Genomic DNA, 24,670 nt, shown 5'->3' with positions numbered 1-24,670 from the left:
GGTTGTCTGTGATATTCCTACCAGGGACATAGCCCGTCTGATCTGGGTGTATCAACTAACCAATCACCCTCTTTAACCTATTGGCTAGCACTGCCGTGAGTATTTTACTGTCCTGATTGAGCATGGACAAGGGTCTATAGGACCCGCACTCCATGGCCGGCTTGCCTGGTTTCAGAAGTGGGATGATCACTGCCTCGCGGAGGGACGGTGGCAGTTCCCCCAGCTCGTAGGCTTCATTAAACATGTCAAGCAACGGCTGAAGTAGCTCCTGCTTATATGTCTTGTAAAACTCGATAAGCAACCCATCCGACCCGGGCGCTTTACATGTGGGCAGATGTTGGATCACCACTTCCAGTTCGTCCGAGGTGACAGGCGCATCCAGATCCGCACGTTCTAGGTCATCCTGGGTGGGCAGCCCTATATCCTCTATTGTTCCCAGTATGTCTTGATTCGTATCCTCCCCTGTGTCCTCATATAATTGTCTAACACTTGAGGAACTCCTCATTTACCCCCTCCTGGGTGTTACAGGTTCGGCCTTCCGCATCCCTGATCTCTCTGATCACTGTGCAGGGGGTCTCGCTGTTGTACAGCCAGGCCTGCAATCTACCCGGCTTATCCCCCCCTATATGTAGCCTCTTGGTGTATTTCTTGTAATTTAATTTGCATAATCTATCCCAGAGTCCACTGCAGGTTAACTAAGTCTTTTATCTTGGCACTGTTCTCCCGTGTAGTCTCCTCATTTTGCATAAGACCCTCCAGCTCTCTTTCCGATTCCTGAAGTTCCCATTCAATGCCCCCTTGGAGCCCTTTAGATTTTGATATAGCTACCCCCTGTACCACCACCTTAAACGCCTCCCATACTGTACCCACAGAGCGTACACTGCCCATGTTAGTTTCAAAATATTCCTTGATGGCCTCCCTCAGGTCCTCTCGAAACCCTGCATCTTGTAACGCCTCAGTTCTGAGTCTCCATGTCGGGATACGCGCTCTGGGGGGTTGATATCGCCACTCTACGACCAAAGGCGAGTGATCGGATAATACCCGAGCCTTCTATTCCGCTCCCATCATTTCTCCCAATATCTCGGCAGCTGCAAACATATAGTCTAGCCTCGTGTGCAAGTCATGTGGTGCTGCGTAGTGCGAGTATTGTCTATCCATTGGATACAGCTTCCTCCACACATCCACTAGGCCGAGGTCTTCCAACATTGACCCCAGCGCTTTAGCCACTGGCACTGGCTTCCTTGATTTGTCATCTGACCTGTCTATTCTAGGATTCAGGGTACAATTAAAGTCCCCTCCCCACACTATCGCGCCACCCACCAGGGGGCTAATCTTACTGTATAGGGACCTAAAGTAAGCCGCCATATCATGGTTGGGGGCATACAAATTGATGATGTGCACCTCTCTGTTCTCCAGGAGTCCCGTTACCACCACCATTCTGCCCTCTGGGTCTATTGTCGTACTGAGCACCTGAAACGGCACGTGCGGTGCCACCCATGTGAGCACCCCTCTTGCATATGTCAAATACGTGGCCCCCATAACACTACCCCTCCATTTTCTCCTGACCACCTCCAGCTTCTCCTTCGTGAGGTGAGTCTCTTGTAGCAAGGCTATATCAATATGCATCCTTTTTAGAAACAGCATCACTTTGTTGCATTTTAAGTAACTGTTTAGGCCCCGCACATTCCAGGTCACCACTCTAAGATTACCCGATGCCATCTACTCGGTGTACTCCCAATCCACTCCTCCCTCCAATGCTTCCCGTGATGGCCCGTTTACCGACTCTTACCCTTCCCAGCCTCAACAATTCCCCGCCTGTACCCCAACTCCACCCCACTGCACACAACCCAACCCAACCCCTCCCCTCACCCTACCCTACCCCAACAAATGCCCAGCTCCATCCCTGGATCTCGGGCCCATCCGCGTCTGATCCTATCTAGCATCTGAGGACTAGGACCCTGCGGGGCGTCACCGATCTAACAGTGACCTAACTAGGTGTACTACTAGTGGGTTCAAGGGATGGCTCCTAGGTGCTCCCACTTATCTATTTAGGGTTGTTGCGCCTAGTGGATCCCGCCGGCCTATATTGCAGCGCACTCCCCACAAGCTTAATTTAACTCTATATTCAAGTCCCAATGTCTTAGCCATGTCCCCAAGGAGGACATAGCTGCCTGCTACTTATCTTCTGCAGCTCCCATCTGGATATCCGGTTCCTGAGGGCGGCCCTGCATATCCAGCCATTCCATCGCATCCTTCGGCGTCTCAAAGAACAGGGATTTATTCTTGTAGAACACTTTCAACTTGGCTGGGTAAAGCAACATATAATGATGGCCTGCTTCTTTTAATCTTCTTTTCACCGACCCCAAAGTTCATCCTGTTACGCTGTACATGCAGTGTATAGTCCGGATATGCCGTGATTTTTGCCGACGACCTTTCAATCGTTACTCCCTTCTGAAAAAATTCGAGTATCTTCTCCCGATCTCGATAGTTCAGAATTTTAGCGATCAGCGGTCGCAGGGTGGTTCCTGGGAGCGGTCTCCTTGTCAAGGCCCTGTGCGCCCTTTCAACCGCGAACCCCTGGGTCAGCGACCTGCCAGTTATCTCCTGCAGAAGCATGGTTTCCACATATTCTGTTGGGTTGGGCCCCTCCTTTCCTTCCGGCAAGCCAACAATTCGTATGTTATTTCATCTGGCATGCCCTTCCGCCTCCTCCGCTCTGTCCTCCAGGTTGCCCACCCGCTGCACAAGGGCATGTAGCTCCGATCCATGTGCGGCGCACGCTGCAGTATTCGGGGCCATCTCCTTCTCCAAGTTCCCGGTGCGCTCCGCGATCGTCTGCACATCCTGTCTCAGCAGGTTCACTTCCTCTTGGACCGCTCCAATCTTGAGGTCCAGGCCCACTTTCAGTTTGTTCATTGCCAGGCCCAGTTTAGTCTCCCAGGCCACTTTCAAGTCTGCAATTGCTGCTAGCACCTCCTGGATCGTGCCCGGTGCCTCCGCCTCTGTCGTGGGGGTCTCCTTGCTTTTGCCTCCCTCCGCACCTGGGGGCGTCTTGGTGTAGGCCTCCATCGTGGGCTGTTTGGTCCTGGGTCAAACAACTTTAGTAGACATCCTGTCGTGTTGTCCGGGCGTAAGCTAGCTGCACCTCCCCACGCACAAAGGTCTGCGTGGCACCAGGCCACTCTTGGCAGTATAGGGCCGTAGCGACTATGCCCATGTGTGTCTTGGTCGCTCGCTTCACCCTTAGAGTGGGCTGTGTCCTCCAACGTACTTGCGCACTCTGTGTCGTGACTCCGGTCTCTGCCTTACTCCATGAGCACCTTCCAAGTTCGGTCTGACTTCACTGCGGGCCCAGAGTTAGCCGCGAGTTCGCTCGGCGGGTCTCGTCAGTTACCATCTATGCGTATTCGAGCTCCGGGCGCACGCCTCTTCGGACATCTTGCTGTCTCGATCTTGTCCCTCGGCTTACAAAGCATAAGCGCGGCCCGGGCAGTCTGCCTTCTTTCCTCTGCTTCTCCACACCACGGCCCCTTCGGGTCTGTTGCTTAAAACAGGATCCTGAAATCCATTGCAGGTACCGTCTGATCCTTCCGTCAGTTATCGCTGAGGCACGCCCATGACCCTCGATGATCCCTTTGTTCCCGTGGCCATTTTGTTTCCATTTTTCGAGTCGGGCCCGCAGTTATACAAATGGGTATAACTTTGTGTTTGTGCATCCCACATGCACCAAAAGTTCGGCGAGTACGGCCCCCACCTTCATGGTCATGGATGTTAATTCACAGTGCTGGCAGGCATCCATGCGCGCACTTTTTCCCCAGGATCAATACAGGATCGAAGGAACTCCTCCGGAGCACGTCCCTTTACATGGCATTCCTAGCCACGCCCCCCTATATTTCCTCTTAATGGTTTTGGATACTGCAATTTGGTTTTTACTAGGCATGGAGATCACTTTGAAAAATTGTTTTGCCACTGCCTTCCCTATACTCTTGGGCGCAGATTGATTTTTAGGAAGTTTATATGCATTATAAGAGCCATCAGTCGAGCCACCACAAGGATTTCCAGAGGAAAGTGATCTATCAAAAGCCTTGGGTGCAACTTTAGACTGGGTGAAGATTGGGTATAGCTCTTTAGGATGATTGGGCAAAATTTCCAACAAGGGCTCCTGGGAGGAAGGAGCAGGGTGCAAAGACGCACACAAAGGTGGACAATCAATCTCGGTCTCATAAATGATCGCTTTGAAACAAGGAAGGGCACCCACCGATGCCATGGTGGGACCTGCGTGAGAGGAACATGGAGGAAACTGGGTAGAGCATTTCTCATTTGTTTGGCAAACAATAGAGGAAACAAATATTTTATGGGGGATAGGGTGCACATATGACATAGGCGATGGTTTATTTCTATTAACCCCTTCCATTTGCAAGGACAGAATTTTTTTTAAAGTTTCCTCTTGCGCTAATAACCTACGATCAATAACATTTATATAAATGACCCAATGCATGAAGAGCAGAATTAATTGCCGATAATGTAACATCAGCCTGAAAGTCAGTATTGCGTAAATGCAAAGATGTATTAGTGCTATGTGAATGAGTGCTAACAATAGTAGGCTGGGAATGCATTGACATACTAACAGACTTGACAGAGATATGTGAGACCTCAGAGAACATCATGGGCGAACATGAAATGTTGTCTGACAAACACTTGTCAGAAAATACAGAATCATCAGGATCAAGATCGATGATGGCAACATCATCAGAGGGTTGAGCAGCGCCAGACATAGAAGCCAAAGCTCTAGGTGCTATTTTTAAATCAGCAAGATGGCTGACGGATTGAACAACCCTAGGGGCAATAACTGACGCTTTGGTAACCAATTCCAAAGAGTATAAAATGGCCGTGTCTGTTAGGGACATATCATTTGAATGTGGTTGTTTAGACCGCACCAGATCCACATAATCCGCCGTAGATGACACCGGCAACAGACATGTAGTAGGATCAAGAACGGGAAAAGGGATAGTTTGTTTGCAGCTCCCACTCGATGAAGCACTAAGTGCGGTATTCACACCCAGTGTTTCTCGCTCTATGGGCTGACAATGAGCCTTTGCAAAACGGGCGAATGTCAGCATTAACAAGACCAGGACCATTTTTTTCCCCCCAACAGGTGTGGCATATTCATGATTTGAAGACCGAGGGAGTCGAGCAGGACTCAAACTTGAGGAAAGCGGAGCAAGTTTTAGGGGCATGCCAGTTTTAAGTGTAAGGGGCACCATTTTTAAGGAGCTACTGTCTGATTGACAATAAACGTGAAACCTCACCAGCAAGATGCTAAAAATAAAGTCACTTAGAGGGTCTTAAGCCCTCTCTTATTAACACACCTCAATGATTGTGATCACGCTCATGCACGAAGAAAGACCCAGCAAGAAGCCCCAGTCCGCCACACGCCGCGCACCGTGAACAGTCAACAGTACTTTGCAGTACTTCAGGGTGCGTGCGTGAGTGTGCTGCCTTGTGGGTATTAGTAGAGCTGGTGGGAGGTGAAATGGGAGTGACAGTGTCCAGAGGTCGGGACCACCAGTCAGATAGGAACCTTGTGAAACATAAATATAAAGAAAGGATTTAGGAACTCTATTTCAAATACAATGAGAGAGACTCTCATTTAGTCCAGTTCAAAAAGAGAAGTTCACCTTTGTTTAAAGGGCTAGGCGCGCTTTGGTGTCACAGTGAAAACACTCCTCCCCAGATACAGCAATGTCCAGTATTCAAAAATGCACAAAGTCCGGAGAGACAGCACACGCGAAGAGCCACGCCGCAGTCAACAGTACTTTGCAGTACTTCACGGTGCACCCAATAGGTGTATTAATCAGACAAGTGAAATATATATATATATACTCACCGTAATCGTATTTCTGATGCTTGTATCCGCTTAGATTCACATGTGCCCACCCTTCCTCCCCTCTGAGTGAAGGCGCATAGATGCTTGTAGTCTTATCTTTATATTTGCTTGGATACTCTGTACTCACGCTACTCCTCATGCTACCTCATGTCAGCGAAATACAATCTGAGTGTCCTATACGCGTGAGGGATCATGGGTACAGTGGACGTCACACTAGGGATAGTATTACTGGCACGCCCTAGGTCGATGCCCATTTTCGAGTTTCGCAAAACAAACTGTAATACTCTGCAGCTTCCACTAGATGTCGGCCTATGCGCAGCATGTGAATCCAAGCAGATACAAGCATCAAAAAATACAATTACGGTGAGTGATGTATCATATATATATATTTCACTTGTCTGAATAATACACCTATTGGGAATGTAAATTACTTACTTAAAATGCTCCCTCTTGAAAACCTTATCTGAAGCCTTGGGAGGAAGCATTGGAGTCATAATACCACTAACCTGGTACCAAAGAATTGAATGTGTATTGTATATTGCGTTCCAGCCTCTCTACTACCTGGATTTAAGAGATTTCACTGCCTGTTGCTGTTTCAGATTGTTGCTTTGGGTATGTGTTGGGTGGTCCTTGCTGCGCTTTTTGTTTATAAAAGCTGAATGATGGCGTGGAGGAGTGAAATAATAAAAGCTCAGGTTCTTAAGAGAAGGAGGCTTCCTAAAGAGCCAGACTTTACAGATATCTGAAGGATGTTCTTCTTCGTAATATAACAGTGATGTTGCTGTGCCACCAGTTTCAATGTTAATACCCATGCACACATTTCATCAAGATGGAGCATCTGTCTGACAAATTGAGCTTTCTCCTCTGACACCATATTTTTACCACAGATGTTCTTGCTTTATTGTATGTACAGGTCCTTCTACATGCTGTGGACTCTGGTGAGCCTGTTTCTTCCTCATACCTGGGGAAACTGAGAATCTTTGTTTACCTACGTTTAGCCCTAAATTATTGCCCACAATATGTCATAGCAACATCAAGAAGCCTTTTTCTAGCTAGCCGTTTCTGGGTGCTCAGTAGGGCGACCCTTTAAGATTTTGGGTTTGCATTCCTACCTTGCTAAATCTACAGCTTGATGTAAACAGTGATTTATTTTATTAATTCCCTATCCCTTCCGTCACCCAACACCTGTTTGATTTCTTTGTAAACTTACTTTACTTGCTTGTGGCCTTACAATAGGTTACCTTGTTTTTTCAAAGCCTTTGCTCACAATATGCATTTGTTGTATGACTAAAATGTTTGTGTAATTCCTTTTGAGAGGACCATGGTTGGCCGCAGAGGTTAATAACCTGCATTTTTTGATATTTGACATACATTGCCTCTAGATTGCCTTTCCTAGTTTGTAGTCACTTAAAATATGTTCTCTTTCAGGAACTAGTACGACTATTGCAGCAAACTGTTCGCTCTTCCCAATACGATAAATATTTGGCAAGTCCTCTTTGTGATGCAGTTTCAAAGGACAAGATGGAGCTTTTGCACCAAAAAGACCATCAAATTCTCGGACTTAACAACCTGCTTGAAAAGCAGAATCTGGAGAAAGACAGTCTTCAGGTGGAAGTCGGAACTCTAAAATACAAAGTTGGGGAACTGAGTGAGCAGCTGAACATGTTAATGGAAACCATACAGGCCAAAGATGAAGTCATTATGAAGCTTTCTCGGCAAGTTAGCGAATGTGAGAGCAATCCATCCTGTCAAACTGGAACAGATTCCACCATACCATTATCTATCCAACGGGATCAACTGGATTTGGACAGGTTGAAGGTAGGAGGGCACACTTTTTGGATACGAACACAACAGTGTTGTAACATAGAACCCTGAATATTTGCAGTTTACGTTTTCAAGAAAAGGATTCCTATGTTGTAACATGCATCTTGCGTAGCAGGCTTTCACCATCCTTACAGGTGTGGTAGTAGAAGATGGTGTTTAGAAATTCTGCCTGTGTTAACAGGTGGTATTTTCTAATGCTGCCTGTTTTACCGCTCCATAGTGTGGATTTTCAAAACCATAGGCGAGGATCGAAATCATTATTATTATTTTTTTTTACCAGGAGCATTAGGCAGCTCCTGGGCATCAGTCATGGCCCATTAGACAGTAGCTTCCTCTGGGGAGCCAGGAGTTAGTACATAGCATGCAGCAAATCTAAGTTGGCCGCAAGATGCAAACTCTAGCTGTTTTTCCATTAAATATTATTCAGTATGCTTTAAATGTCCCTCAAGTGTGTCCTTAATTGTCTTTTATAACTATTGATATGATATGGCATTTATAACGCGCCTGTACCCAAGTGTTTCCCAAACCTACATAGCTATGTTTGTGTGACACTGCTTGCTTGGTGTCACATGTTTCCCCCCTTCTCACCTTTCTATGTTGCCTGATGTCCTCTTTAGGTGGAGTCTTCTTTCGTATGGTTCGGGACTTAAATAGGCCTGCTCGGCCGTCCTCGGCTTCCAGATTACATTCAGCTTCGATGTCCAGGATAACAGGAAACTCCGGGAGTATTCAAGAAGGAGTTGGGGGGGCACGCGGAAGCGACGCAGGGATTCCGGGAAGTTAGGAAAGAGGGAAGAAGTCGGGAGAAGGGAATCCAGGGGCCAGGGGATAGCAAGTAGCACTAGAGAAGGTTTGGAGCACACATCCGATCACAGCTAGTAGCAGCGTTGAGACACGCAAGGCCGCAGGGGTGTGGCTTCTTTATAGAGGACGCTGCGTAGAACGTGAAGACTGGCAAGCAGCGTTCTGAGCTTGCCGCCATGTTGGTAGTATTATGGAGTGTAAGGCCTGACGTGTCAGGGACCAGGAGGAACAGAAGGGGCGATTTTGATGGTTCATGACACTTGGAGTCGAAAGTAGCTCCTGGCAGCTGTTGGTTTCACGCTCCCAGCTCCTGGCAATTTTGAACCCTAATAGGGAAAATGGCTCCTGCTGGTGAGGGAAGGTATTGCCTCCACATACAGTCGCTGTAATAGTTCATGCTTTTACAGCATGCAGTCATACTGCCACTCCACAGTGAATGCGTATGGGACTTCAGAATGGGAACTAACCAAAACCGTAAACCGACAAAATGGCGGCCGTTCCCGCCAAGACCACATCGACTATTTTGGATATCTCCCTTACAACTACGACGTCGGACCTAGGTGTAGGGGAGAGGTTTTTCAGGTGAACATCGGTTTCCTTGTGGACATCTGTTTCATCCAGTTTATGACTGGAACGCTTGGATGCCCCTACTGCACACTGTCTTGCTTCCTACGGCATCGGCGCCCTTAACTTAAGTGGCACCAGTGGGGAAGGACCCTCTTGCCATCCCTCTCCCTTGCGTCCCTGGAATTACTCGGCTCATGAGAGGCCTCATCCAGTCGCGCCTTAAATCGTTGGCGCAGGACGTCTTTTTCAGTAAGTTTCAAAGACTTATGCATTCCGAACCCATGAAGGAGTACTTTCAAGGCTTGTTTAGGGAGATATGCTCGCCTGCGCCGATGGTCCCAGCTGCGGTTCCTGTGGTTCCGCCTGCGCTGCCTTTACCGGCTGGGCCTCCCCCAACTCTTCCACCCCTGCCTCCGTTGTCCCCAGTGGACAAGTCTATTTGTTGCCTGGTGTGACTCAGCTGGATCCGGACCTGTGGGACGACGCACAGGGCGATCAGGACGGCGAAGACCAGCTCCGCTCTGTCAGAGCCTTTCACGACCGGGTACTGGACATGTGTCTGTTGGATGTTCCAGTACCCGAGGCACCCGCTCCGCAGGAGGGCGTGCTTTCGGGGGTGTTCATCTTGTCTCCTTTGGAGCGTACCGGCTTGTTCTTGCAGAAGGACGTTTTGGCCGAGGTCCGTAAAGTCTGGGAGAAACCACACTCTGGACTGTTTGTGAACAAGAAAATTGACCCGCGCTACAGGTTCCATTCTTCGGAAGAGGTTGCCTTAGCGTCATGCCCGCCCCCCTCCTCCAGGGTAGTGGCTGCGGCCACTTTGCAATCAAGTCCTGCGGCATCCTCTTCTATGACGGCTACACAGGTTCTGGCCAAAGAGGACAAGCTTCTTGACTCCCTTGGGAGGAGGATTTTCGCTAATTGAGCCCTGCAGCTGCATCAAGCCAATGCAGAACTGGTATTAGCGGGGGTGAATATGAAAATGCGGAAAGGTCTGTCGGAGTTTGAGGAGTTTATTCCCGCTGAAAAGCTAGAAGATTTCAAAGCAGGATTGTCAGATGCCAGGGTCCTGGCGCAGGATTTGCTGGAGGCAGCGGCGCATCATATCGACACCTCGGCCCGGGGCCTTATGCTTGGCGTGGATACCTCTCGTCGGGCTTGGCTGCATGCCACCAAGTTCTCTAAGGAGGTGCAGGATAAGGTTATGGACCTGCCTTTTGATGACGAGGAGGTCTTTCATTCTACAACAGACGTGGAGCTGACCAAAACTAAGGACAGCACTCAGACTGCCAAGTCGTTGTCTGTCCTGGTAAAACCACCTTTCAGGACACAGAGATCGTTGTCGCAGCCTCGGCCTTCCTCTGGTTTCAGGGATTTTTTAGATAAAAAATCCAGCAGGATTGACAACCCTTTGGGAAATTCCTGCCAAAGGCAGCAACGGAGTTGGTTTTTCTTCCGCTCCTCAGCCTCCTCCTCAGGTTCAGGTGGTGCCGCCACAGAGAAACCAGCAAAATGAGGGTTTTCTGCGCTCGCACGAGACACCGGTGGGAAGACACATTGCATCTCATTGGGAGGCGTGGCGGACCATCACAGAGGGCCGGTGGGTCTAGTCAGTCCCTCGGGCGGGCTTCCATTTACCCCTTCCCCCTACCCCACCCATCAATCCTCCCTTCCAGCAGTCAGGGTCGCCCTCCCTCAAAGCCGAAATTCAGAAATTGCTGGATCTCCGAGTGGTGGAACCCGTTCCCCTAGGGGAGCGAGGGGAGGGCTTCTACTCCTGACTGTTTACGGTGCACAACCCCAACCAGGCTGGCCTGTGCAGCATCCTAGACCTTTCCCAGTTCAATCTTTCTCTACCCCAAGAGAAATTCAAGATGATCACGCCTTGTCAAATAAAGTCCTCTTTGCAGAAGGGCGATTGGCTCAGCGTGGTGGACCTTCATGATGCGTATATGCATATTCTGATCTGGTATCCACACCAGAGATACCTACGGTTTTCCGTAGGGGAGGAGCACTTCCAGTTTCGAGTGCTCCCCTTTGGCCTCAGCTCGGCACTGCGTGTCTTTACGAAGATGTCGGTTATCGCAGCTTATCTTCGGCTTCAGGGTATCAATGTGTATCCGTATTTGGACGATTGGCTGTTGTGCAGTCGTTGCCCGCTGAAAGCCTCAAGCAATCTTCAGTCTCTCGCTCCTGTTCCACCTTGGGCTGTCAGTGAACTGGCGGAAATCTTCCATGACGGTCTCTCAGGACTTGATCTTCCTGGGTTTTCGTTGGAACACGATCGACTGCAGTTTACCTGACCGGGGACAGAATGGCGGTTCTGTTGGCCACGTGTCAGATGTTTGCGCAGTCGGAGAGCATGTCGGCCTGGTGGTTTCAGAGGCTTCTGGGCCTCATGCGTATTGGCTCTTCCTCTTGCTCAGCTCAAGATGAGGCGGACGTAGATAGCTCTTCAGAGTTCTTGGCGTCAGGCTGTGGATCCGGACTCCAAGATAATATCGATTCCAGCTTTCATGAGAATGGACCTTGTGTGGTGGTCGTCTCTCAGCAACCTGTCGGTGGGTGCGGGTTTTCAAGACCCCGTCCGATGGTGACAATCACGACGGACTCCTCCCTTCTGGGTGGGTTGCGACGTTGGATCTTCTTCAGGTCTGCGACCTCTGGTCGTCCCAAGACAAGTTCCTTCATATAAATCATCTGGAGCTTCTGGCGATCTTCCTGGCGCTCAAGGCGTTCAGGCCGGTCATTGCCAACAAAGTGGTTTGTGTCCGCACGGACAATGTGGTGTCCATGTTTTACATCAACAAGCAGGGGGGCACCAAGTCCCCTCCTCTTGTGGATCCTGCCATTCAGATTTGGGAATGGGCGATTCAGCATGGTGTCTGGCTGGTGGCAGTACACTTCCGGGGCCAGCTGAACGTTACTTCAGATCCCCTGAGCCGACGAACAATGGTCAGCTACTAGTGGGAATTGAAAGTGGAGGTCCTCTTACAGATATTCCTGTGTTGGGGCACTCCGGAATTAGACCTCTTCGCAACCTCGGCAAACAAGAAACTTCCTCTGTATGCCACCAGAAATGGGCTGGGAGATCCTCTCTTGGCGATGCTCTCGAGATTCCCTGGCACAACATGAGGGCCTATGCTTTTCCTCCTCTGCCTCTGATTCATCGGACGATTTGCAAGCTGAGGAACTGGGTGAACTGTTCTCTTCTGCTCATAGCTCCGTGGTGGCCGGCCAGGTTCTGGTTTTCAGAGCTTCAGCATCTGTCGGTGTGTGCACCGATCAGGCTTCCGTTGGTTCCCAATTTTGCTTCACCAGAGAGATCGGCAGGTGTGGCACCCCTCCCCACAATCGTTCAGCTTGGCAGCATGGTGCCCGAGTTCAGATCTTTAGCACATCTCAACCTATCTGCTGACAACATGCGCATTATTCAGGCAGCTGGAAGCCCTTGACGAGGTCTCAGTACAGAAGCAAATGGCTTTGGTTCTGTCACTGGTGCTTAGCCAAACAGCTGGACCACAGGGTGGCTACGATTGACACGGTGCTGTCCTTCGTCTCTCACCTAGCCGAGTCCGGCATTCATGTCCTGTCATGCAGGACTTATCTTTCGGCTGTGGCCGCCTACCTATCCACGGACCAGTGCTTGTTTTCACTGTCAAATCCAGTGGTTAAAAGGCACTTTGCGGGACTAATGCGTCTTTACCCTCCTGTTCGCAAACCGCATCCGACGTGGGATCTGTACGTGGTCCTTACGGCTTTGTGCCATAAGCCTTTCGAAACAATGGCTGTGGTAGATCTTTAGCACCTTTCGTGGAAGGTGTCTTTCTTGATCGCCGTTACTTCAGCAAGGCGTGTGAGTGAGCTCCAAGCTTTGTCGGTGGAGCATCCCATCTTGGTTTTCCACAAGGAGAAGGTTGTCCTAAGGACAAATCCTTCTTTCCTACTAAAGGTGGTTTATGATTTCCATCTACATCAATCTCCCTGCCTGTCTTCTTTCCAAACCCGGCTTCGGAAGCTGAGAGGGTTTTGCATTGCCTGGATGTTAGAAGAGCTCTTAAGTTCTTTCTGGACAGAACATCTGAATTTAGGAGTTCTTCTTAACTATTGGTGACCTCTGGTAATCCGCAAGGTAAGCAGGCCTCCAAAGCGACTATCTCCAGATGGATTGCTGCCTGTATTACGAAGTCTTACACTGTTAAGAGTCTCCAGCCTCCTAAAGGGATTCATGCACATCTGGTAAGGGGCAAGGCAGCTGCTGTTGCCTTTCAAAAGTATGTCCCCTGGGAGACCATCGCGAAAGCGGCTACTTGGGCCTCCCCATCGACTTTTTGTAAACATTACTGTTTGGACCTGTTAGGAAAGATTTCTTAATTGCGGGTAATTTTCCTTCCATGTGGCAACCCCTAAACTTTTTGCTGTTGTTTTCACCATGATCTAGACTTTGCCAGAGAAGTGCAGCCTTCTGCCGCACTCCTCTGGGCTTTCGCTCCATTCTTACGGGGAAACTGACATGCCCTTAAGACAGTCAGTACCGGGAAACGCTGTTTTCCGTAGTTTCTTTATCATGTTGCAGCTTTCGTGCAACATGACACAAGAGGGCACTGTAAGCTAAGTTACTGCTCTCTTGGGTCTCTAGCCTTCTACAGGCCGTAGATACTCTGTTTTGATTGTAACTGATCGGTGCAAGAGAATCACGGACGGGAATGGTGGCAGCGATCGTTTCTTGTGTTTTTGAGGTCCTTTTGGCATTTTAAGCGCGTTTCTCGCGCTTAGCCCAAAATGGTGGCCTGGCTCCCAAAATGGCCAGACCACGAGGCTCTTTGTCCTGTCCGCTGACCGTCTTGCCCCCTTCACCTTCCCCAGGTCGAGCCGACCCGGGGCCTTCCTTATTTGGGCATGTACTTTCCCGCGAAACACAGATGCTTTCGTGGGCTTCTACAGGCCTTGTGTGTGCCTCCAGGATGTGGGCTGGGATGTCTGGTCCCAATACACATTCTGGGTGCCAGAGTGTCTAGGGTGGTGTGAATGCCTGGGACCACCGTGGTCCGTGATAGGTCCACGTATGGTGTGAGTGTTTGATGAGCGGATCTCCCATTGGGTCCCCTCCGTTTTGGCGCGAAGGGAACCGTGGATAAGAGGGGGCTGGAAACGCCACTACCATGTCGATCTCCTGAGTTCTCACGAACAAAGGAATACAGGAGCCAAGTATCCTGCAACCACGAGGCTGAACTGAGGAATCGCTGGTGACCCGCTGAAGGACTGCTCCTCTGCACTGCTGTCGCTTTGTGAAACCCTTTCTACCTCTGATCGAACCAGAAGGCCTGTACTGGTACTTCGACCCTTGGAATAGCGGGGACAGCTATTCTCTGCATCTTCACCATCTCCTGCACGTAAGCCTTCGGAAGTGTCTCTGGGCCATCCAGCAGACTGACCAGCCTACCCAGGAGTCTTGCTCTGTAACCGCCGCCAGGTTGTGTTGTATTTCGAGTCCTTGTCACTCTCACACGATTCGTACACTTGGCATTCCCAGGTCTGAAGTGAGTAGTGTACATTTGGCTGAGATACACACGGCCGCTCCGTTGCCCTGCTTTGGTAACAAACTGTGCGGGTTCACTTCGTTTGGGACATCTTTAACTCAACTCTGCTGCTGCAGAATCTACACGACGACGAGACATCCCCTGCTCCCCTGAACCTGCCAGCACTGAAACTGACGCGGAGAAGCCTGGGTCTGCTTGCATCGGGGACCGGTGAGTAGCATAGCTAGGAACTGGTCGCCCTCCTGCAGGAGCATATAGCTTTTTCCCGCTGTGTCAAACAGCATGCCTTTCCGTACTCGTGCTCTGCTTCTGCCCACAGTGGAGGCTGCGCTTGAGTCGCAGAACTCTGTTCTTCTTCATTTGTGCACCAAACTGAACTGCCTGATTCCCTCGAAGAGACTCCCCTTTTTGCCCGTTGGCACCAGCGTGTGCAGGTACTTTTGAGCACAAGGCTCCACTCTTAGTAAGGCTTGGACTTGCTTTTAGTTAGGTGCCTCTGAAGGCGGACTGGGTCTAATCATTATTTCGCACTGCCCGTTTCCTCCCCTTTTAGGTGGACTACACATTTTGTGCATCTAACGCTTTAGACTCGTTTGTATTTGTATATATATATTGTATTGGTTTGGTATGTGTTGGTTTACTAGAGTTTTATCGTGATTTCTCGCTACGGTCATTGTTGCAAAGGCCTTGGAATAAATGTGTATATATTTTTAATATAACACCTGTTTGGAGTACTTTGTAAGTGTCCTTGCTTTGTGTGCTCATTGCGGGCTTTCAGTCACCCTCACCCCTCTTGAGACCTAGTCTTGACCGCCGCGATCGCTTCTGGCTTGTCCAGAGGTTACCCTGTTCGAAGTAATTAGGTTGGCCTTCTGAACTTCTGCGCCGCCAGGACAGAGTTCAGAAATCCGTCTTAACAGGACCTGAGCTCCAGATCTGATGCTCAGTTTGGCCAGGCTGTGCTGAAAAACCTTTTTCAGTAGGGGGTTTCCATCCACCTGTAGTTCCTGTGAGGAGTGCTTGGGAATCTCCCATAATTATGGAGGAAAGGGGACGGAACGTAGGAGTATAATAAGGTTACTCACTGTAGTGTCCACCTTACTCCTAGTCCATAGTCCCCTTTCCTCCATACGCCCGCCCGCCGTCCCCTCTAATAAGGTTCCTCTATTATTGCTTAAAGGTCTCTGACCTGGCGATAGAAAAGGACTGATGGGCGATGCGCTGGGCGGAGCTAAGGAGGGCGGGGTTACGGCTGCGTGCAGTACCCTGCGTAAAAAGAGAGGAAGGACACATTTTTTTAAAAAATGTGATGCTTTTTACAAAGTGCTCCGGTCCCGTCGCACAGGACGGAGGAATGTCCCGTAAGTATGGAGGAAAGGGGACTATGGACTAGGAGTAAGGTGGTCACTACGGTGAGTAACCTTATTAAATTGCCCCATCGAATGGAACACTTTCCGGGTAAACAATGTATAGAAGATAAATTGCTTGCTTCCTGCATGGATTCCTATTTACCATCAAGAGGGGTTTTATCATGTTCCAACTGTCATGCTACTAGTATGAGCATAGAAGTAGGAAATGTTCCAGATCTTCCCAACTTTTTACTTTATAATCACTGTTATCACGGGTGGCCTCGTAACATGCTAACACCCTAAGATGCTTCAAAGGGTTTTATTTTCAATTCTGGAATGGGCCTAAAGGCTCTACCTATCCCTCTAACTTAGGAAGGGGCAGTCCCAACCTAACCCAGGTTTACCGCAATCTCTGACTAGTACTAGATAACAGTAACCTCTACTATCTAAAAAATAAAAAATGAAAAAGTGCCTTCTGATGATGGCCTAAAGGCTAATGCCTAAGCTTCCTCTGGCTTCTAACCAATGGTTTCACCACAGGAATGACCTGTGCTTTGAGAAATTACAGGTATTTGCTCTCGCTCTTCCTTCTTTGCCCTGATATTCCTCTCCTTGATTCTCTCGGCCACTTGTCCTCTTCGTCTTCTACTCTGCGTTCCGCTACTCCACTCAGCATTTCCACTCTTCCTTCCTTATATGCTCTCCAATGGTCCTCTCACCCCTTAACTTCACCCTTCAATCGTACTTCCTACCACCACTCCCATCTCCACACTTCTATTTTTCACACTCACACCTGTACTATTCTCCACACTCCACACCCCCACTACTACTCCTCCACCCTCACATACATTCACTCTCCTTCACTTCCCCACTCCCCTTCTCATTCACTTACTACTCTTTGCTACCAATCCACGCACTTGCTCATTTACCTCCAGTACCACTTCCTCACCTTCCACACCGCCTATAAAATCATCCCCCACACTACTCTTAGTCCTCGCTCTGCCTGGTGTCTTGGTCCACCTTTGCCTCCAGTGATCTTAGCAAACAACCCACAACTTCCTGCTCGGAGGTCTCCCTTTATACTGCCTTTCTTCTTTCCATTGGCCATGCCTCCCCACTGGTTCCCCGAGCCATGTTTTCCCTGTTCTAACATCCTGGGTGGTGATGCATCAACAGACCTGAAAGTGGAATAAGCCATGTCTCTTATCTATGTGTTGGTTTACCAGCATTTTGTAATTGTGCTCATAGTGATGAGTGATACCATTGAAGTTCATGTGAGGGCCTTGTAATCCCGACAGTCCGCTAGTTTGGTTGATAGCTGTTGCAGGACTCTCCCCCAGGTAAACGTGCTGTTAGGTCATTTCTTGCATGTGTGGTTGTCAGTTATTCACTGTGGCTCTGGTTCTCTCAGTGGGCGCTCTTCAATACATTGCCGGTTGCGTTTCACAGGTTCCTGGTCACTCGAGATAGATTCAGTTCATTCAAGGATACACTTGGTGGCAGGCACTGTGACAAGTGCGAAAATCACTGTTACAAAGCCATGAATCAACCAAAGGGAAGGCCTGCTTTGGTTTGCCGTAGCTGGGTACAAGATGGACAGGTAATGGGAAACTTTCAATATCAGGGCAGGGGTGCAAATGGGGGCTTTATTCCTTCATGTTTGTTATGTTTGAATCTCAGTAACTTTCATACAAAATAGTTATTAATAAAGAACAGCCACTTTGACCCTAGCAAAGACCATAACAATCCGAATCTCATTGACTTATGTTATTTTTCTAAATACAGTTCTCACTTGGGTCGATGAGCTGGATGCACAGGGGCAGTGAAGTGATATAAGCAGCCTCTCTCCAGTCCTTAATACTAAGTATATAGCGATAACCTGCTTTATTTTTACTTCGTAGATCCATGGACTACGTTTCACTGGAAAATCCTGCTCGCTGCTGACAGGAGTTAGACAGAAGGAAGCTGAAATATTTTCTTAAATATAGATGAATAAAAATGTGCTTCAGGCTTCCGACATGTAAGTTGCAACTAACTTTGAAGTTGATGGGAGGCACTAGAGGGATTATTGAATGCATAGGTAACCATGAGCAAAATGTAGGTAGTGGTGCCAATGTCAAAGGTAAGGCTGCACCAACCACATACATTTGTTGATGTTGAAGAATCTGTACCTTTTGCCCACTTTGACGATTCACTAGATGCCGCTGCTTCTCCCCGAAAGTAAAGCCCTTTTCCCATGATCCCAGGGAAGTGATGCCGCTAGCCGCTTCCCCTTGGTGGTGGTATAATATGGGAGGATCTCATGGGAAGGGACACCCCCTCACCTCCATTCGCCCTCTAGGGATAAGGGTGACCATCTAGGGAACAGCTCTTACGAGAACATCACATCTGCACATAATCTAGCCTCCCCTTCCTCTGCTAACCTCTTTTTAGACAGTAGACCCTATGTACTGTTATAAGGCAGAGTACCTCAAGGTTCTGGAAAGTACTGAGATGAAGAACAGGTACCCAGTTAATTCAAGTTCTGTATGAGTTGGCCCTGCAGAGCAATGAAGATGAATCCTGTGAAAGATACAAAGGACTTCTACAATGGGCCCAGACAATGATGGCAACATTGTATAAAAATAGACTAAACACTTGGTCTCTGGCAGCCGCGGAAGAGGGCAGGTGTGCTACACACCGAACACGGGAGATTCAAACCTGCATCGCTGAGCTGGAGGTAGAGAGCTCCAAGGACGCTGGCAGTCCGCCGTGTCTGATGATCGGGAGGTCTACATGAGCAGACCGGTGCATAGCAGTGTCGAGAGGAGGAAGGAACACAGAAGGCAGCCAGCCGCAGGGAAATCAAGACACCGGAGAAGCCAAACAGAATACCCTCCCCAAGGATGCCCCTGCGATGTGCCAAAACCCCCAACAAGGTAAAGGGTGGAACTGGAGATGGACGGAAGGCGGGCAGTTTACCAAGAGGTTGCATGCAGTTGTCAAAGCCTACAAACCTTCTGTTCATTTCAGTAGTGGAACGTAGCCCTTTGACCACCAGCGAAGGGTTGAGGGCGCCAAGTACCAGAAAGAGAACTTGAGAGGGAGAGTCCCTCACAACTGTGGTGGGGATAAAAGGAGGGTCAGGGACCATAAACAAGAAAAGTCCTCGTCCTCATGGCAGTACTTGGCAGGGAAGTGAACCAAGTGGGCCAGTTCAAAGAAGAAGCGAAGCCAGTGTCGTGGAACCTCCTAACACTCAGAATTGGTAGATGTGAAGCCTACTGAAAAGAAGACCAGGGAAAGGCAGTAATTCCACCTGGTTTTAAGGAACTGATAACAAGATACCAGGAGAATGGAGTCATTCTCCTCGTAACCCAGACCGGCAGTAAGGTCCAAAGGGCCTGGGGAAGCAAGTAATTCCCCTGGGCTATCTTAGACTGGACATCAGGAGAAAGGGAGACCTTCTCCTGGCCGACCAAGAAAGTATTGTGTGGAACTTTGCTGTATGGGGGGGAAGGGAGCCACTCCCCCTGACAGCAGGCGAGACACACGACTGTTCAAAGATTTGGGAACTGTTTCAACAAACCAGGAACCATAAACCAGGAGAAGGGAGTCCTTATACTGGGACCAGAAAAGGACTGCCTTATTCTTTAGTTTCTAGTGTAAGGGACAGAAGTAATGTTTTCTTGACACGGGACACTGGATACTTTTGAGTTGACAGTCATCTTGGCAGACACCTTATCTTTAGTTGAGGCATGGAAACCCCTCTTAGGGACAGATAGATGTTCTCTTGCTTTCTTATTTAACTAAGTCTTTAGCCCCAAAAATACCACCTTTGTGTCAGCCTCCTTCTGCACCCTTACATCACCTCGTTTTATATTTAGGCAACAGCGTTTTTAAGTTTTCTGGCTCTGTGGATTTTCCCAAGCCGAGAGTTCAACCCTTCTGTTTCTGTGGGTGTAGATTACTAGTTCTATGCTTCACGTGTAGGCATTAGGTAGCAACCAACATGCGCCTGATTAAAATAGTGTCCTACATTCTACTGAACCGACTCCCTAATATGATTAGGTCCTGTATTCTTTGTGCTTGAAACACAACCCCCAGAAAAATACTCGTTTGGCAACTTAGTTTTGTTCTGTATCTCTAATGTACTTTTTCTAAACTATGTAACAACACATACACATTTCTTACTTTTGTATTCTCCAAATGTGTGCAATTGATCTGGTTAACACCATAGTGTTTCAGGAACCATTTTTGTTATTTTAATCCTAATCTACATTTGGGATGTGTGGGGGTGCACGCTAACTCCAACACCCTTTAGGGGACAGGGCAAGCAGGATTCCACTGTGGGTAACTCCCTCCCTTAGAGAAGACGCAATCCCTAGATCGCAATGTTATCCGTGCTCCACATAAGATTTTGAAGTGGGAGTATTTTACGCCACTTTTTTTAAGTTGAGAGTAAAATTATTTTTTAGGGCATATCAAAGTAAGCCCCATTCTTAAAGGGAGTATTTTAGAAGTGAATAAAAGTATGTTCTAACTGTAAAACAAATGTTTTAGCAATAAATACTTCTTTGAATATAGTTATTAATAAACATTCAACCTTTTTACCTCTTTAGATCAGGCAGTATAGTAATTTCTTCCTGTAGCTCTTCATGTACTACTGATCCACATATACTCTGACTACTACACATCGGTGAAGTTTTGTGTGTGAAGGTAGGGGAACAGGTACTTTGTGTGTAATATATTTTTGTTGGGAGCATTGTTACTCCCTATTTTCCATATTTGGGAGTATTGTCCTATTTTGAGGGAGTAAAAGTGGCTGATAACCCCTTATCATTAGGGCTGTGTGTTGCCCTCCCTTGTCCCAAGAATACAATACGTTTGTTGGTTACATGAGTATTTACATGTGTACTGAATTATCAATTAATATACCAAAGGTTGTTATGGTTTCTGACCCAGTTCAGCCACCAACCTGGAGAACTGAGCATTAGCCCTCCCTATCACTACAACGAGGCAGGAGAGCCCATCCGATTGGTTGAAGACAGCCTGCAAAGCTACACAGGAGGATGCGCCATCTACGAGGTGTGACTTGGTGTGACGAGCCGGTACCAGACGTGGTGCTTCGACCCACTTTGGAGCCATGGAATGCTAAGCAAATAAGCCTCAGCAGAGGAGACTGAGATCCGGCGCAGCATGCAGGATGCCGAAGGAAGGAGAAGCATCACCTCTCCCAAGACGCCCAACCAGAGAAGCACTGCCTGAAGAGAAAAGGTACACGGTCCCTCGGGGTAGTCTGGATGTTGGTGGCATTGTTGAGACAAACCCACAGGTGGGGTGAGAATCTGATGACTCCAAGGCAGACTGAGACCCAAACAACCCCAAAGTGGGATGAGAATAGAACAACCTCAAAGCGAGATGAAAAGCAATCAACCCAAGGCGGGGTGAGACCCAGTCAGCGCCTGGGCGGGGTACACATCATACAGCCTGTAGGTGGGCCAAAGAGTGGCAACACCCAATGTGGGGTGTGACACCAGAGACCCCATAGAGGAGTGTCTAACAAGAAGAGAGGAAACCATACAGGAGCCATTTGAATGTAATCCCTGATAACGACCAGGAACAAGATTTACAAATCGCAATAATTCCAAGGTTATCAGAGGACCAGGACTGGTATATGTGTATGACAAACCAAAAGGCAGAGCGAGAGCAAGCGAAGAAAGGACATTGCTTTAAAGTTAACTCACAACCCAAGGCATGGGATATATGGGACAATTGCATTCGCTGAGTGTTAAGATTGATTTCTACAATCTGGCCTGGTGGACAGATTATAGGATATCTCTGTAGTTATTAGTTATAGTTAACAGAGAACTCTGAAAGGTTAGCTGTTGGGACGGTTTTTCAGAAGTCCAACTAAGGGCTTAGTATAACCTTTCAACTGAGGCAGTACAAGACTCCACTCTTAGTATAAGGCTGTAACACCTGAGTTCAGGGTAGCGTAGACAAATCAGCCAGGCTTATTTTAGGATGGAGAGGGCTACAGAATCAGTACAATGAAATTGTAATATACATATGGTCCAAAAAAATACTGAAACACTATGTATTGTAAAAAATAAAAGGTTTCTGTAAATAAAAGTGGGCCCAGATAAATCTTGGGGGGAATAAGTACTATCACAGATCATATAAATACATGACCAAAGCATATAACATATGTTGGAACACTTTACCAGAGTTCTAGGGAAGTCAAACCAGTAGTTACTTTTTAGATTACATTTAGTAATATAAGGGTAGTAGACCCTAGCAGTTGTACCGTGATACTCAGCAAGAAATCACTTAGTAAACCAACTGGACAATATACATTTTGTGAATAGTGGAAGACTTATTCTAGGTACAGAAAAAACTATAACTTCTTTTGTGATAACCCACTGTTATACTAGGTGAGTAACACCTAAGGATGTAATATTCTATTACAGGTGCTTTTAATATCAGTAAAACGCAGTGAGATAAACAATAACTCTTGTAACTTTTAGTATGGCAAACAGCTAACTTAAGGTAAGTAAAATGTATTCACTTTTTAAAGGAGCTATCCGCAACTTAAAGGCAGTTGTAAACCTCAGACTATTTTTGTCTGTCTAAAATAGACCAAGGAAAGCAAAACCTAGTGTTGCACTCTATGAATAACTCGGTTATTCTAGGTAGGTAAAACCTAATGCCGACTTGTTGTGGACAGGCTAACGGCAAGTCAGGGGAAACAAGACCCAGTTGGGAAACGTATACACCTATTCTCTGAACGAAATGGTTATTGAAGCCAACAGCATCACTTTGGGAATGAGGCACAGCCAATTTACAGGTGAGAAAATAACCTTACATCTACATTCTATTATAATGGTGAAACAGTTTCTAAGGAATGAAAGATGTTACATATACTTTTAAGAATGGCAGAACATTACTAAGGGACGTAAAATAACCTTACATATACTTTTCAGAATGGCAGAACTTTTGAAAGGTAAGTAATAACTTTTGTAACTGTTAACTCTCAGGGTTAGTTACCAACCAACTTCTTTTGCAAGTAACTAACTTTTAAAAACGTATCCTCTTTTCTAGGCAAAAGGCCCAATCCTTAGAAGTATTTCCCTTATTCTTGGAGCATGAGTGTTCTCAGTGGCAGAAGAGGGGTCACTAGTGTCTAGTGTCCAACAGGCAGGTCGGGATAGGTTCTTAAGTAGCACAAATCAGAGTTCCTAAGGAAGACTGTTATAACAAGTAAGTACTTTACTGAGTTAGTTGAGGGTCCAGGGGCTTCACAGAAGACACCCTAGGAGGATTCCAGCAGTGGGCCTGGGTGAACTGGACGAGGGACCTCCCAATCACAGTAGTACCCCGAAACTACACAGGAATCACAGGACACTTAAGGTAAGTAAATACAGATGATTTTGCAGCAGGAGGACTTCAGGATCTGCAGCCAAAAACCTGGTTGTTGAATTCCTTCATTCAGAATGCATAAGACACTGGAAGGCCTTTTGCAGCAAGGATCATGGGGAAGACTCGAGGCAAGGTTTTCGTCGCGGCTGGATGCGGCCCTGTGGATTTGGCGCTTTTTTCAGGAGCACAGAAGACGACAGAATATCGCTAGTCGGATTCTCGTTTGCAAGGCCCAGCACTATGGTGAGGGGGACTTTTCATACTGGAATCGTGCCTCTGGAGATCCACCAGGATGCCCACGAAGTTTCCGTGAGATTTGGAATTCGGAAGACAGTGCACCGCACAATGGCTCGAGGTCACAGGGTATTGGAGTGTTGCAACACGCAAGGTTGCAGCATGATGTGGGATGGCTCAAAGTGCAGGTGGTCTTGAGTATACTGGGTCTCACCAGGCTCCGGGTTGTTGTTTTCGGAGTTGCCGGGTCGATTGGAAGGAAGGGCTACAGCAGGATCCGGTTACACAGCAGGATCTCCGGTTGCTGGAAATAGTTGCTGCTTAAAATTCTTCATGTACCTCTTTGGTTTTGGTTCCAGTGGTCGACTACACTACCTCTTCAGCTTCCAGGATCTGACTTTAATGCAGGAACCCAGCCAATCAAACAGCCTTTCAACATTCAAACTTGTGGGGGGGGGGGGTGTTGGCAGTTCTTTTAGGAGAGCCAGCCTTCCAGTTTGGACTGGATTCTCCCAGTCAGACTGTAAGACAAAGGACTGCAGAGTTTTCGACTCTTCCCTCGCTTCCTGGCTTCACATGGAACTCTGGAGCCTGGGCGGGGAGTCCACAGGACTCCTGCCAAAGATAAAAATTACACAAAGGAATTTCCCACCCTGGAGGTCGGGGGAAGGAACAAGAAAGGACAAGGAGCACTAAAACAATGAATAAGGAAGACTGGGGCCATTTTTGTTAAATGAGCACCCATTGGGTGCCTTTAGCAGGGCTGTGCAAATAGCCCGCGGTAAAGGTGCATCAAATTAATAAAAAAGGTTCACTGCCACCAGCCATTAAAGTTAAGTTTGTCCTTGTAACATAAATGTTACATTTAAAATGAGAAAGGGGAAACTCTATCTCCCCAGCATTCCACATAAGGTTGAGGGGGGGGAGGGGGTGCTGGTCTTGCCTAATAAAATGTAAAAGGGATCCAAAGATCCTTCCTACCCTTGGGAACTGTAGTTCTCACAAGGTTAGCAAGAGAAAGTTAAAAGAGGAGCCCCTAGGGCAACCCAGCACAATAGGCACTT

The 24,670-nt window shown here is 47.9% G+C and overlaps 1 protein-coding gene across 2 annotated transcripts in view; it reads left to right on the top strand.

Annotated features, from left to right (window-relative positions):
* TBC1D2B (TBC1 domain family member 2B) overlaps window positions 1-24,670 on the top strand; it is an 832,871-nt gene that overhangs the window by 258,412 nt on the left and 549,789 nt on the right. For both annotated transcript variants that reach the window (XM_069624408.1, XM_069624407.1), the window contains exon 6: window positions 7,316-7,705. In XM_069624408.1, the coding sequence (XP_069480509.1) occupies window positions 7,316-7,705 (390 nt within the window). The remainder of the gene's footprint in view (window positions 1-7,315; window positions 7,706-24,670) is intronic.

The sequence above is a fragment of the Ambystoma mexicanum genome, chromosome 11 (assembly GCF_040938575.1).
Source record: "Ambystoma mexicanum isolate Mex_15411 chromosome 11, UKY_AmexF1_1, whole genome shotgun sequence".
In the NCBI taxonomy this organism is placed as follows: domain Eukaryota; kingdom Metazoa; phylum Chordata; class Amphibia; order Caudata; family Ambystomatidae; genus Ambystoma; species Ambystoma mexicanum.
Note: the sequence above shows the minus strand (reverse complement) of the source record. Positions and strands in the feature narration are given on the sequence as shown.